Raw genomic sequence first — 12,185 nt, 5'->3', positions numbered from 1 at the left:
ATGCCCAGGTCCTTGGGGGAAAAGTAAATGAGGCAGCCTCACCACTCTGCACCCTGCGAAGAAGACAGACAGCTGACTGCCGGCCCATTTTCCATCCTGCCTGCTGTTCCTCTCAGGGGGGCTCGACTCTCAGGGGGGCTTGAGTCTTTCTCTGGGTTATCCCTCAGATGGAAACCCTGTAGCAGGAAGTGTTCCTGGCCACAGGGAATCCTCCTTCCAACCACTCACCCATTTGTTCATCCCATCACTCAACAGCCATCTACTGAATCCTACTGGGTACCCAGGCCTGTGCTGGGGGCACAGAGAGGACTCGGCCCCATCTGAGACAGAAACCAGGCACTGGCTGGGGCAGGGGTATCACAGGAGGGGCCAGGGTCCTGAAGAAGGCTTCATGGAGAAGGTGACAGAGGATCTGGGTCCAGAAGGAGATGAGGGTTGATCTGGGGCCAGGGGAGAGGATGGGGATCCCAAAGTAGCTGGTGAAGAGAAAGCCAGTGGGCCTGGAGGACAGGCAGCAGGGCAGAACCAGATGGCTATTGTCCTTGAACATCAAGGAACAGGATTTGGACTTTATTGTGTGGATGGTAGGAAGCCATGAGAAGCTTCAGAAGCATAAACACCAACACTCATCTGCGCTTTCGGAAGAGAACGTCTTATTATGTTCATACTATGTGGAGCCTGCTACCATTAAAAGGCACAGGAGGCTAGTAAGAACGAAAGTAACTAACGTGCTTGAGCACGTACTGTGCGAGGGTGGGTACCATTCTAACACTTCACATGTGCTCACTTCATTCTCACATCTCCAAGAGGTAAATATTTGACAGATGAGGAAACTCAGGCACAGTGGTTGCTGGAGGCCACAGTTAGGACGAGGTGGAACCTGGATTTGATACCCGGAAGCTTGACTGCAGAGTATCTCTAGCACTCCACCACAGGGGTCTTCTCAGCCATTAAACTCAGCCCCGGACTTCACACCAGGGTGAGGAACTGATCAGCCCAAAGTCCCCTAGCCCTGGGGCCAGGCAGGCAGGGACACCCCCTTCTGCTCAGAAGCCCCAACCTGTAGCACCTTCCTGCTCAAACAAGCATCCCAGGAAGCTCAAAGGCCAAAATGAAGTACAAGTAGGAACCAGGCCATCTGCCAGGGCCTGACTCTCGCAGGGCATCTCCCCTTGGTAGGACTGGCCACAAAACCAAGAATAAACCTGATGCCTGACTCACAGTTCTTAATATCCCAACCAGAGCACCCATTAGCAGGGGCCCCCACAAATCATTCCACAGTGTCACCTTTTGTCTCTCCCTCTGACTGGTCCAAATCTAACCAAACCCAATAAACATGAAGCAGCCCACACAGTACCATCATTCGGTCAGTCAACAAACCCCAAATCTGCACTGCATGCCTCACACTTGATTCCCTACTGGAAACTAAGCTTCTTCCAGAGCAGAGGGCAGGACAGGGACTGAGAGGCCATTTGCTCTGGGCTGCAGGGTGGACAGGGACAAGATAGTCTGCCACTGCCAGGCCCGGGTGTGTCTAGCACATGAGCCCTGTGGCAAGGTACCTATCGCAGTTGAATGCCCTACGATGATGGGGGAAATTTCCAGCTATGACTTGGGGTGTCTGATGGAGATGGCGGTTCTGGTTTAGGCAAGATTCACAAACCCACCAATGGAGACTAAAGGACTGTCCTGAAAAAAATGACCCTGCTCAGCAAAACTTGGTTTGGCCTCTGGATCTTTCTCAACTCCAGAGCCAGGAAGGAAACTGCCCACCACCTGGGCGAAGCCCCCTTTTTCTCCCTAATCCGGGATGTGACACATCCCGGGGCGCAGCTCTCCTGCCCCCTCTCTGCTCAAAGCATCTGTCTGCCTCCAGCTTCCCTACAGGCTCTTGGGAACTGGTCCAGGATCCACCCCTGATCATTCCTAAAGAGAAATTCCTACCTGAGCATTTCCTAAAGAGGGACGGAGATCCGGGGGCTACCCAGCCTATGGATGAAGAGCCACAGGAACCCTATCTAAAACAGAGAGCGAGTGGAGCCTGGGTGAGAACCCAGGACTCCTGCCCCCCCACCCAGCACCCCTTCAGCCTGGAAGGAGCTATGTGGCGAAACCTCCAGCCACAAACCACTGGCCTCTTTGCTCCAGGAGGAGGGTCCAGGATGACCCTGATGCAACTCATACACAATGACAATAGCAACCTCCACAGTCACTTGCCAAGTGTTTACGATTAACTAGGCTAAGTGCACCACCGCTATAGTTTCACTTCAGCGTCACCATGACCTTTGAGGCAGCCACTGTTATTATCCCCAGTTTTCAGATGGGGTAACTAAGGTACTGAGAGGCTAGTTGAACTGCTCATAGTCACGCAAGCGGACAGAGGCAGGGCTCAGTTTTTGACAGCTCCCTGTGCTAGCATCGGCACCAGCCAGCAAACAACAGAAAGGACTCACCAGTTAGGTGCAGCACACCCCGGACACAGCAGGTGCCGGCGAGCTCCAAGGCTTTGTTACTTGAAGGGAGAGCTGGACTGGTGTGGGGAGAAGAATTGCCTCTGTGAGGGTCCGTGGCCCCTCCCTGGGCCGCGGTCACTCAGCACTGGCAGGGATGGGCTGTGGGTACACTCTGGCACTCAAGGAAAATGTTTCCAGCAATGGCAGCAGCTGCTGTTGCCGTGGTTCTGATTCCCAGAGGATCCCAGAGCTTTTCCCATCATTTTTTCCCTTTTTCAGAAACCACTTAGCTGCTGCCCCTCCTCCCACCATGCCAGGGCTGCAGTGCACTTAGCCACACACAGCCCAGAGCCAGCCAGAGCTGTGACCTCAGCTCTCAAGAAAAAGGAGGCCACTGCTCAGGCCTCTCAAACCCACCACTCTTACAGATAGGGTGGTCTGGGGAAAAAAACTCAACAACCAGAGAAGTAAAACCCAGCATCATGAAACTGCTCCAGTTTGAAAATGTGGAAGGAATGTAAAGGGTCACATCACCCATCACACAGTCCTGGCCTGACATTCAGGGACCTGGTTTTGAATGACAGCTTTGCCAACTCTGTGCAACCTTGGACGAATGCCTGCCTCTCTTGGGCCTCTCATTCTCTGTGGAGCCTCATGTAGGATTGAGGTGGAGGCTTCTGGGTCTGCCAGGTCCCAGCCTTACTCAACTGGGATTCCTCATGGAACCACAAAACACAGAAAATTATTTCCGTGTCTATTTTCTTATTTCTCCTAGTATGATTGTAAAAGCATAGGAGGAAAGTCAATACTGTAAGGCATAATTCCCTCCTGGAACATGGCTGAGAAAGGCTGCAAAGTCCTTCTGAGTGTGTATACAGTCTGCAACCTGAAATGCCCTGCAGAACCCATCCTGGCAGCAGCTGCCCGTAGGAATCCTACAGGACTCCAAAAAGCCGGGGGCCCTACATGGCCTGAAATGAGCAGCTATGTGCCAGAAAAGTCCCATCGTAGCCCTCCTTGGAGTAGCTCACAAGGTTGACCCCTGAGTCAAGACACTGAAGTGCAGACACTTCGTGGACTCTGCACGACATTTTACAGTTTACAGAGAAGCTGCACAAACCCACTCTCCCATGCCACACAACAACCCTGGGCATACTCATTTTACATATGAGAAATCTGTGCTGGGTGCCTGGGTGGCTCAGTTGGCTAAATGTCTGACTTTGGCTCAGGTCATGATCTCACAGTTCGTGGGTTCGAGCCCCACGTTGGACTCTGTGCTGACAGCTCAGAGCCCGGAGCCTGCTTCGGATTGTGTCTTCCTCTCTCTCTCTGCCCCTCTCCCATTCGCACTCTGTCTCTTTCTCTCAAAAAGAAACATTTTTTATTTTTCTTTAAAAAAAATTGTTTTAATGTTTATTCATATTTGAGAGACAGAGAGAGACAGAGCACAAGCTGGGGGTGGGGGCAGAGAGAGAAGGAGACACAGAACCTGAAGCAGGCTCCGAGCTGTCAGCACGGGGCCCGATGCAGGACTCAAACCCATGAACCACGAGATCGTGACCTGAGCTGAAGTCAGATGTTTAACCGACTGAGCCACTCAGGCGCCCCCAAAATAAAGAAAGAAAGAAAGAAAGAAAGAAAGAAAGAAAGAAAGAAAGAAAGAAAGAAAGAAAGAAAGAAAAAGAAATCTGTGCAATTAGATGACTGCCCAGGTGAAGCTTCTGGCCTGGGCACAGGAGCCACCATTTCAGCATGCCATACCATGTCCCTTGCTTGGACACCTTTTTATATGTGTGCCATTTTAGCTTCAATTAAAATGAACCTTGGGGGGCGCCTGGGTGGCTCAGTCGGTTAAGCGGCCAACTTTGGCTCAGGTCATGATCTCACGGTCCATGAGTTCGAGCCCTGCATCGGGCTCTGTGCTGACAGCTCAGAGCCTGGAGCCTGCTTCAGATTCTGTGTCTCCCTCTCTCTCTGACCCTCCCCCGTTCATGCTCTGTCTCTGTCTCAAAAATAAAAATAAATGTTAAAAAAAAAATTTAAAATGAACCTTGGAATTCATCCTTTTTTGAGAAATTTTGGTAAAATAACTATAACATGAAAAAATACCATTTCAACCACTTTTCAGTGTACAATTCAGGAGCATTAAGTACATTTATAATGTCACCATCATCCATCTCCGGAACTGTTTTCATCTTGTGAAACTGAAACCCTATACCTATTAAACACTAATTCCCCATTCTTCCCTTCCCCCAGCCTCTGGCAACCAGTCTACATTCTGTCTCTATGAATTTGATTATTCTAAGACCATCATGGAAGTGAATTTGTGCAGTATTTATCTTTTTGTGACTGGCTTGTTTCACTTAGCATAATGTCCTCAAGATTCATCCATCTTGTAGCATACTAGAGGATTTCCTCCCTTTATAAGGTTGTACGATATTCCATTGTATGTGTAGACCATGTTTTGTTTAGCCCTTCATCGGTCAATGGACACTTGGGTTGCTTCCAACTTTTGCCTGTGGAATATCGCTCTGAACATGGGTGTACAAATATCTCTTTGAGTCACAGCTTTCGATTCTTTTGGGCATATACCCAGAAGTGGGATTGCTGGACCATGGAGTTCATTCTTAATCATGCATAACCATCTGTTACACATATTTTAAAAACTCACCAGCAGTGACCCTTCAACCTACAAGTTCTCTAGGGTCACTGTTCCTTCTAACCATGTGTGTGGGCCAGAGGTGCTGCAGAGAACACCTCTGTGTGGAGACCAACATGCTGATGCTGTGTTAGGGACAGCCTCTGGCTCACACACTGGCTGGGCCTGGTCCGGATCTCAGCCACAGCAGCCCTGGGGCATGGGTGGGAGACATCTGAGAAAGGCACTGAGAGAACTGGCCAGCCCAGGGCAACGTCCAAGAAAGGGGAGGGTTATACTTCTCTACCAGAGGTGTCCCCTTAGCTTCCAAGGTGATTTCTGCCTCCAGTGAGGACAACACATGTCACTAAATGTGTCCCCTTTGTAACATAGCCATTGGGCACTGACAACATCTCCCAGAGTCTACATGGCACCATGCACACTGCGAGGGCTACAGGGAAATCCTGGCCCTTCTCCTCCTTCCCTGACAACTTTTCCTCAATACAGGAAAAGGACCCTTATCTCCTCCTACCCCTTTCTGAGATCCCCCACTCCTCCAAGGACCCATCTGACATGCCCAAGCCAGGGACTCCCTCATCCAGGGATCCAGCCCCATCCTTTCCCCTGAGCTCTCCTGGAAACTCCAGGTAGACCACAAACCCCTTCCCATCAGCATGTCCCAAGATGAACCCCTCTGCCCTCCACACTCCCTCCCCTCAACATTACTGCCTATCAGACAGCAACATTTTAAAAAATTTGTTTTACATTTATTTATTTTTGATAGAGAGAGACAGCATACAAGTGGGGGAGGGGAAGAGAGAGAAGGAAACACAGAATCCGAAGCAGGCTCCAGGCTCCGAGCTGTCAGCACAGAGCCCGTCGTGGGGCTTGTACTCACAAACCGCGAGATCATGACCTGAGCTGAAGTCGGACGCTTAACCGACTGAGCCACCCAGGCGCCCCTAAGGCACCAACTTTCTTATGTCAAAGTCTGACATACTTTGTCATCTCCAGCCTCTCCTTCTCTGTTCTGTCCAGGCTACGTTTCTGTGGCTCATATGGATCCTCTGCAGCTGGCAGCTACTTCCTCTCACCTGAGGCACCAGAAGTGCCCAGCACCCTGACTCATGACCTCCCAATCCCCAGACCTAGAATATCCTCCTGACTGCGCCCCCTTACAGAATAAGGCCCTACCCCTTGGCTTGGTACCCTGAGCCGACAACCCCAGTCTCCACTCCCACTGTGGCCCAGCCCCTCCTGTTACCTGGACACATCTCCTCCCAAGCCATACTAACTGTGCTTGCCTCCACCCCCTTCCCCTGTCCTCTTTCTGCCCAACGTGTTTGCACTATGCATCCACTTAACCTGTCTTTTAAGGACCAGGTGGCAGGTGGGACCTTTGGATGCTTAGGCTCTATCATTCAACTCCCACCTCTTCCAAAAAGCCTCTCCACCAAGGGCCCAGCCAAAGTGCTCACCTCTAAACCCTACAGAAATCTAGACCCGCACCTTCCTGCAGCAACCAGTGCATGTGATCACAAAGACAACGATAATAGCAGTGGATGCTTATTAAGACCATGCAGTGTGCCAGGTTCTGGGATAAGCACTTTATGCATTAGCTCATCAGGCTCTCACAAAGTTTCATGAGGAGAGTCTGATTTTGTCCCCCATTTTATGGATGAGGAAATGAAGTATAGACAGGCTATGTTACCTGCCCAAGGACAGTGACAACCATACTAGTCTTGTCTGAAGCTTCCTAAAGCTTGTATTGAGCTTTAACTGCTCTGAGGTTTGTGTCTTATTTGGCAGATTTTCATGGCTCCAGAGTGACAGGGCTCTTGCACCCTCAATTCTCCTTCTCTAAGCCTACCTAGCTCCACAACTTGCCCAAAGGAGCACAACATATACATTTATTGACATGGTTTTATCTGAGCCAAACCTGCGCTGAGTGGTTCTACTAAGACTCAAGAAATGGCAGCAGACACAAGACCTTAGGGTTGAGCACTGCTGCCATCAGCCTGGTTTTCTGGGTGGTATTTTGCCAACAAGGTGTTCTTGAATCTATGTAATGATGTATCCATTAAAACTCTTTGTAAGTAGATCACGTTTCAGTGATGAATTCTGGGAGGGGGCACGTACCCCAAGCTCAGGTCTGATGGGAACAAGAGGCAGTGCAGCAAAGTGCTAGGGGCCACACCAGCACGTGGGTGGGCCAAGTGGGCTGGGCCCCAGGTCATCAATGGCTGCAGTTCTTTAGCGTCACCACCAGGGGGGGCACATTGACTTAAACTCAGCCCTTGACCCTGGCAATGTGATCCTCATTTATTTTCTTCATCCATCTGGGTCCCTCATGGATTTGAAGCCAAACTTTCTGGTACAGCTAGAAACCAGCAAACTGTCGTGTGCTAATAAAAGCCTGATTACCCAAATCAGGAACCGTCAGCCCCTCATTTCTGGGAGGACCCAAGTAGGAATAAGCAGAGCTAGTTCCGGCCCCAGAGAAGGTGGTTAAAGCACCATCGCGAGTACCTGTAACCCACCCAAGGACAGTGCCAACTCTACCGGTCTTATCTTGGGATTGCTAAATCTTGTGTGGATTTTTAACTTCCTGACTTTTGTGTCTTGCTTCCCAGATTTTAAACGGCTTCAGGGATCCGGATACAAATGGCAAACAGCAGACTTAGAAGAAAACTACTTTCCTTTCTGCATTTGGTCTGTGCATTAGTGTCACCAGGTACCCACCTGAGTCAGTTCCCATGGAGGGCAGGGCTCTGTGAGAGGGGACAGCGCACTCCAGAAGTGGATGGAGCTGGCCATCTAAGCTGGGGAGGGATGAGGCATCCACTCAGCACCCGACAGCTGAGCCCTGCTCTGCAGAGCTGGGACCCAGGGTGGGTACTGGCAACAAGACAGAGAAGAGATTGGAGGGTCAGGAGCATGGGCAGAGAATAGAGGCAGGAGAGGAGACCCAGACGGGCCCAGCAGACACCCCGCTCCATAAATTTGGGCTGATAGCTGAAGCTCTGGGTCCTTATCCCCAAAATGGGTGAAAGCACCTGCCCTGCCTGCTTTATGAGGCTTTTCTGGGGATTAATAAGAATACTGGATGTGAATGAATGGTCTCTGTGAGCTGGTAAAGCTCTAGGCAAGCATGAGGGGTTACTGTGCTCATCATTTCAGAAGAGAACCGCATCTGCTGATTGTTGAGCTATCTCCGGCCATTAGCTCGAGGTTGTGACTAATTGTTTTTTAATGAAAAAAAAACAAGATTTGCTTAATGTTTCATGAGTCACACAGTGAACATCTCTAAACCCAGAATCTCTCAATTTCAAAGATGGGCTATCTGTCCATCTAATCGTGGCTGAGAGGTCAGGTGCAAACCACCCTCTTCCTTGAAGCCCCACCAAGCACTAGCAAACCACAGCAAGTGAGTAGGATGAATAAGATGGGTCTCTGACCTCGAGAAGGCCAGGACACATGAGGAAAAACTGCTAGGCTCTCTCTGACGCTTTACTGGGTGGGGCATGCTGTAACAGGCACAAACCAGGAGCCAACAGGCCATGCCAACAGCAAACACTGAGTTGGGTCCCAGATGCCAGCTGCAATTATAATCCAGTCACAGATATGCTTCCAGGGAGACTGTGCAGCAGGAAGATAGCATCTGAGCTGGGCCTTGGACAAGGTATTGTGTTCTTCCCTGGGAGAAGGACATTCAAACATGGGCATCAGCCCAAGATTAAGGAGAAGGGCAGGGCAGAGAACACCTAAGAGGAAGCCTACCCTCAAGCAGCTTTCAGTCAGTTGAGAAGAATAAAGAACATGAAAGCCACATAAACATTGTATGCATCTAGTCATAGTCAAGGGCCAAAAGAAGGGTATGTGTGGCAGGCTCTGCCCCCACATTGGTTCAGGCCTACTGTCTCTCACAAGCTGTTTTCTAGGCCCCTCCAATTGGGCCCCACCCTCCTGTAACACCCATTCTCCACTCTAAAGTCCCCATGGCTGACAGTTACACTCCTAAAGCTCATGAAGTCTGTCCTCCACTCTGCTGCCCACAGGAGAAAGTCTAAACCCCTCAGTCTGGCATCTAGGACCCTTCACAGTTTGGCCAACACGTCCAGCCACAAGTTCTATCACACCCTTTCATAAGCCCCGTGACCAAGTTACACCAGACAGTTCATCACACCCTGCTCATGCCGGTCACTTTCATGTGAATACACCTGCTCTCTCAGCCTACAATGCTAAAGAAAATGGGCTCTGGGGTTGAATCTTAGAGTTGTGATCTTAGGTAGGTTACTTAACTTGTGTCTCGGTTTCTTCATCTGAGAAATGAAGATAATAGTACCCACCTTCTAGGGTTACCATATAGATCAAATAGGTCCAAACAAGTATAGATTAGCTCTTACTACATAGCTCAAAAAATGTTAACTGCTGTTGGTATTGATGGACTGAAACTCTCCAAGGTTTAGCTTAATGTCACTTACATAAAGAATGAATTGTTCCTTCTTCTGCACACATGTGTTAATCTGTCCTAGTGTTGGCAATTTAGCCCTGTCCTGACAGAACACCCAGCTCCTAGTGGGTGCTCAATAAATGTCTGGGTCTGTGCTGGGTGCAGCTGAGACTTCTTAGAGACACAGTCTCTACTGTGGTTGTAGTGGTCAGGATAAACTAAGTTATGCTGTGGCAACAACCCCAAATCTCAGTGGCTTCAAACAACAAAGGTTTATTTCTCAGTCACATTTCATGTTGCACATTTGTTGGTGAGGGTTCTACACCATAGTGCCCTAACATGGAACACAGGCTGACAGAGCCTCCATTCTCTGGGACACCACCAGTCACTCCTGGCAAAGGGAACGGAGTGTGGAAAATCACACACTGGCTCCTAAGGGCCTCTGCTTAGAAGTAGAACACTTCTGGTCACATTTTGCTGGCCGAAGCAAATCTGGGGAGAAAGTGCAAGTCTACCACCTGCTCGTAAGATCAGGATATGGGCAAACAGTCCTAAAGGCCAGTTCCTCATCTGAGGATCACACTGGTATCAAACACTGGTACCTCCAGGGAATGATGGCAAAAGCAGTGAGTGGTTTATGATTTCAGGCTGAAGAAATGAGGCCCTGGAAGCTGTGCTCAACCCACTGCAGAGGCTCCAGGCCTGTGCAATAAAAACAGTAACAGAGCTTTTAGCTGGCAAGCTTGGACTGCGCAAGGCTCGGCCCTCAGAGATAGAGTGGACATGTGGAAAGGGAACAGAGAGTTCCAGCACCGCACTGGGCACTGGTATGGGCTACCTGGCCTTCCATCCAGTTCCTAATCTTACATTTACAGGCTCCATCCATAGCACCCTGAGAATACAAGACAGGCTGCCTCCCAGGAGTCAGAGGGCCAACTCCTCCTGATGGACAGGCTATCTGTTATCCTTTGGCCTATCCCAAGGTGACCTCTCTCACAGGCCTTCCATAGGGGCTCCAGAATAATGGTGTCAACTCATCTTGGCTGAGAGAAAACTCACATGACTTTCCCGAGTGATCTTCAGCTACTTGTCCTGGTACAATCATGGAGCAGGTGGGGTTTTCTGCAGAACAACCTACAAATGATCCTTATGTCCAACCTGCCAAACCAAGCCCTACAGCTATGCCATAATTTACAGTGTTCCCAAAGCAGACAGGGGTGTCTTATTAAAGGGACAAAGCTCTGAAAGAATGAGCTTTAGTATCTGAAATCCAATCAGCATGGCAAGGCAGATTAATCTAAGAGCTCAGACAACCACATAATTCATAAAGTGACCTTTACAAAGAAACAACATGGCCACTTCCCAAACTCATAGTTGCCTAGGAGTCTCAGAGTCATGCCTGCCTGAGCCTTGGGATCACTCTTAGGAGTCTGGAACTAGATGCAGGAATGACAGCCTTTTCCTGGAGCCATTCCATGGTCATCCCTACCAACTACAGAAAGGTTTAAGATGCTCTGGGACCCTCACATGGATGCTGACTCTAGTGGGATGTTTCTGCAGGCCAGAAACACATGGTAGGCCAGCAAGGCCGACACCAAGAGAAAGAAAATCTAGGGCCTGCAGGATAAGGAGTTCTCTCTGATTAAACTGACCATCCTCTCTGACAGGAGCATGCCCAGCTGCATCCCTTCCCTTGGAAGGCCTCCCAAGAATGTGCAGGAGAAAAATACACTGCTGCCCAGACACACCTCCGAAAAAGGGTCCTGCCTGGTCAGACTATTGGGAACAATGTGCTTGAATGGTGGGGCCACATAGCATCCGTCCCCCTTGCTGGTCATGCCACCCACCTTTCCTTCCCTGTTCTGTGCCTTCGAGCCAGTTGTGTTAAGGATCTGGAGCAGCTCCAGTGCAGCAGGCTGTCCTTGGAGGGGAAGTGCATGGTGAGAAGGCAGCATGGATCCCTGCATCTTCATCTCAGCCAGTCTGCTTTACTGCCCTGGGCGACCCCCTGCCTCAGCTATAACCAGCTGTGGCCAAGGGAGAACAAGAGTGAGAAAGGGACCTCAGGGTCACATGGGACAATCCAGTAGGGAAGGACTTTTCCAACAGTGCATGTGACCCAAGCCTGCGTTTCATGTCCTTTTAAAAACAATCCAAAAAGCTGGATTGGTGGGGGGGGGGGGGGTCTTCTTTTCTTACTTTGAGCGCACAGTCACCAGACTTTTTGGTGCCTAAAGTCCATATTTATTTTCTGTTTGTCTACAGGTGAGTCATAGATGAGCCTGCTGACCGGGATGCTGGGGTACTGTTCCTTTTCTTTCTCTCTCTCTTCTCTTCACCATATTTATATTTGGGACCAGTTCCCAGGTGAGTCTCTTTTGGAAAGTACTGATTTGGGATCCAGTTGATGAGTCCTGGCTGCATTATTAGAGTATGCCTTGAAGGTAGGTTCTTGGTCAAGATGGTGCCCTGAGAACAAGCTTTGCTTAAAAGCTGCCCACAGGGGCACCTGGGTGGCTCAGTCAGTTAAGCAGCCGACTTCGGCTCGGGTCATGATCTCGTGGTCCGTGAGTTCAAGCCCCGCGTTGGGCTCTGTGCTGACAGCTCAGAGCCTGGAGCCTGTTTCGGATTCTGTCTCCCT

At 49.9% G+C, this 12,185-nt stretch overlaps 1 protein-coding gene across 1 annotated transcript in view; it reads right to left on the bottom strand.

The window, feature by feature from the left end:
• Positions 1-11,700, bottom strand: part of TRPV1 (transient receptor potential cation channel subfamily V member 1) — a 37,138-nt gene extending 25,438 nt beyond the window's left edge. The window contains exon 1 of the mRNA XM_015534846.2: positions 11,392-11,700. Within this exon, the coding sequence (XP_015390332.1) occupies positions 11,392-11,517 (126 nt within the window). The 5' untranslated portion in view covers positions 11,518-11,700. The remainder of the gene's footprint in view (positions 1-11,391) is intronic.
• Between the last annotated feature and the right edge of the window lie 485 nt (positions 11,701-12,185).

Source organism: Panthera tigris, chromosome E1, assembly GCF_018350195.1.
Source record: "Panthera tigris isolate Pti1 chromosome E1, P.tigris_Pti1_mat1.1, whole genome shotgun sequence".
Taxonomy (NCBI): domain Eukaryota; kingdom Metazoa; phylum Chordata; class Mammalia; order Carnivora; family Felidae; genus Panthera; species Panthera tigris.
The sequence above is the reverse complement of the archived record's forward strand: the minus strand, read 5'-3'. Positions and strand labels throughout refer to the sequence as shown.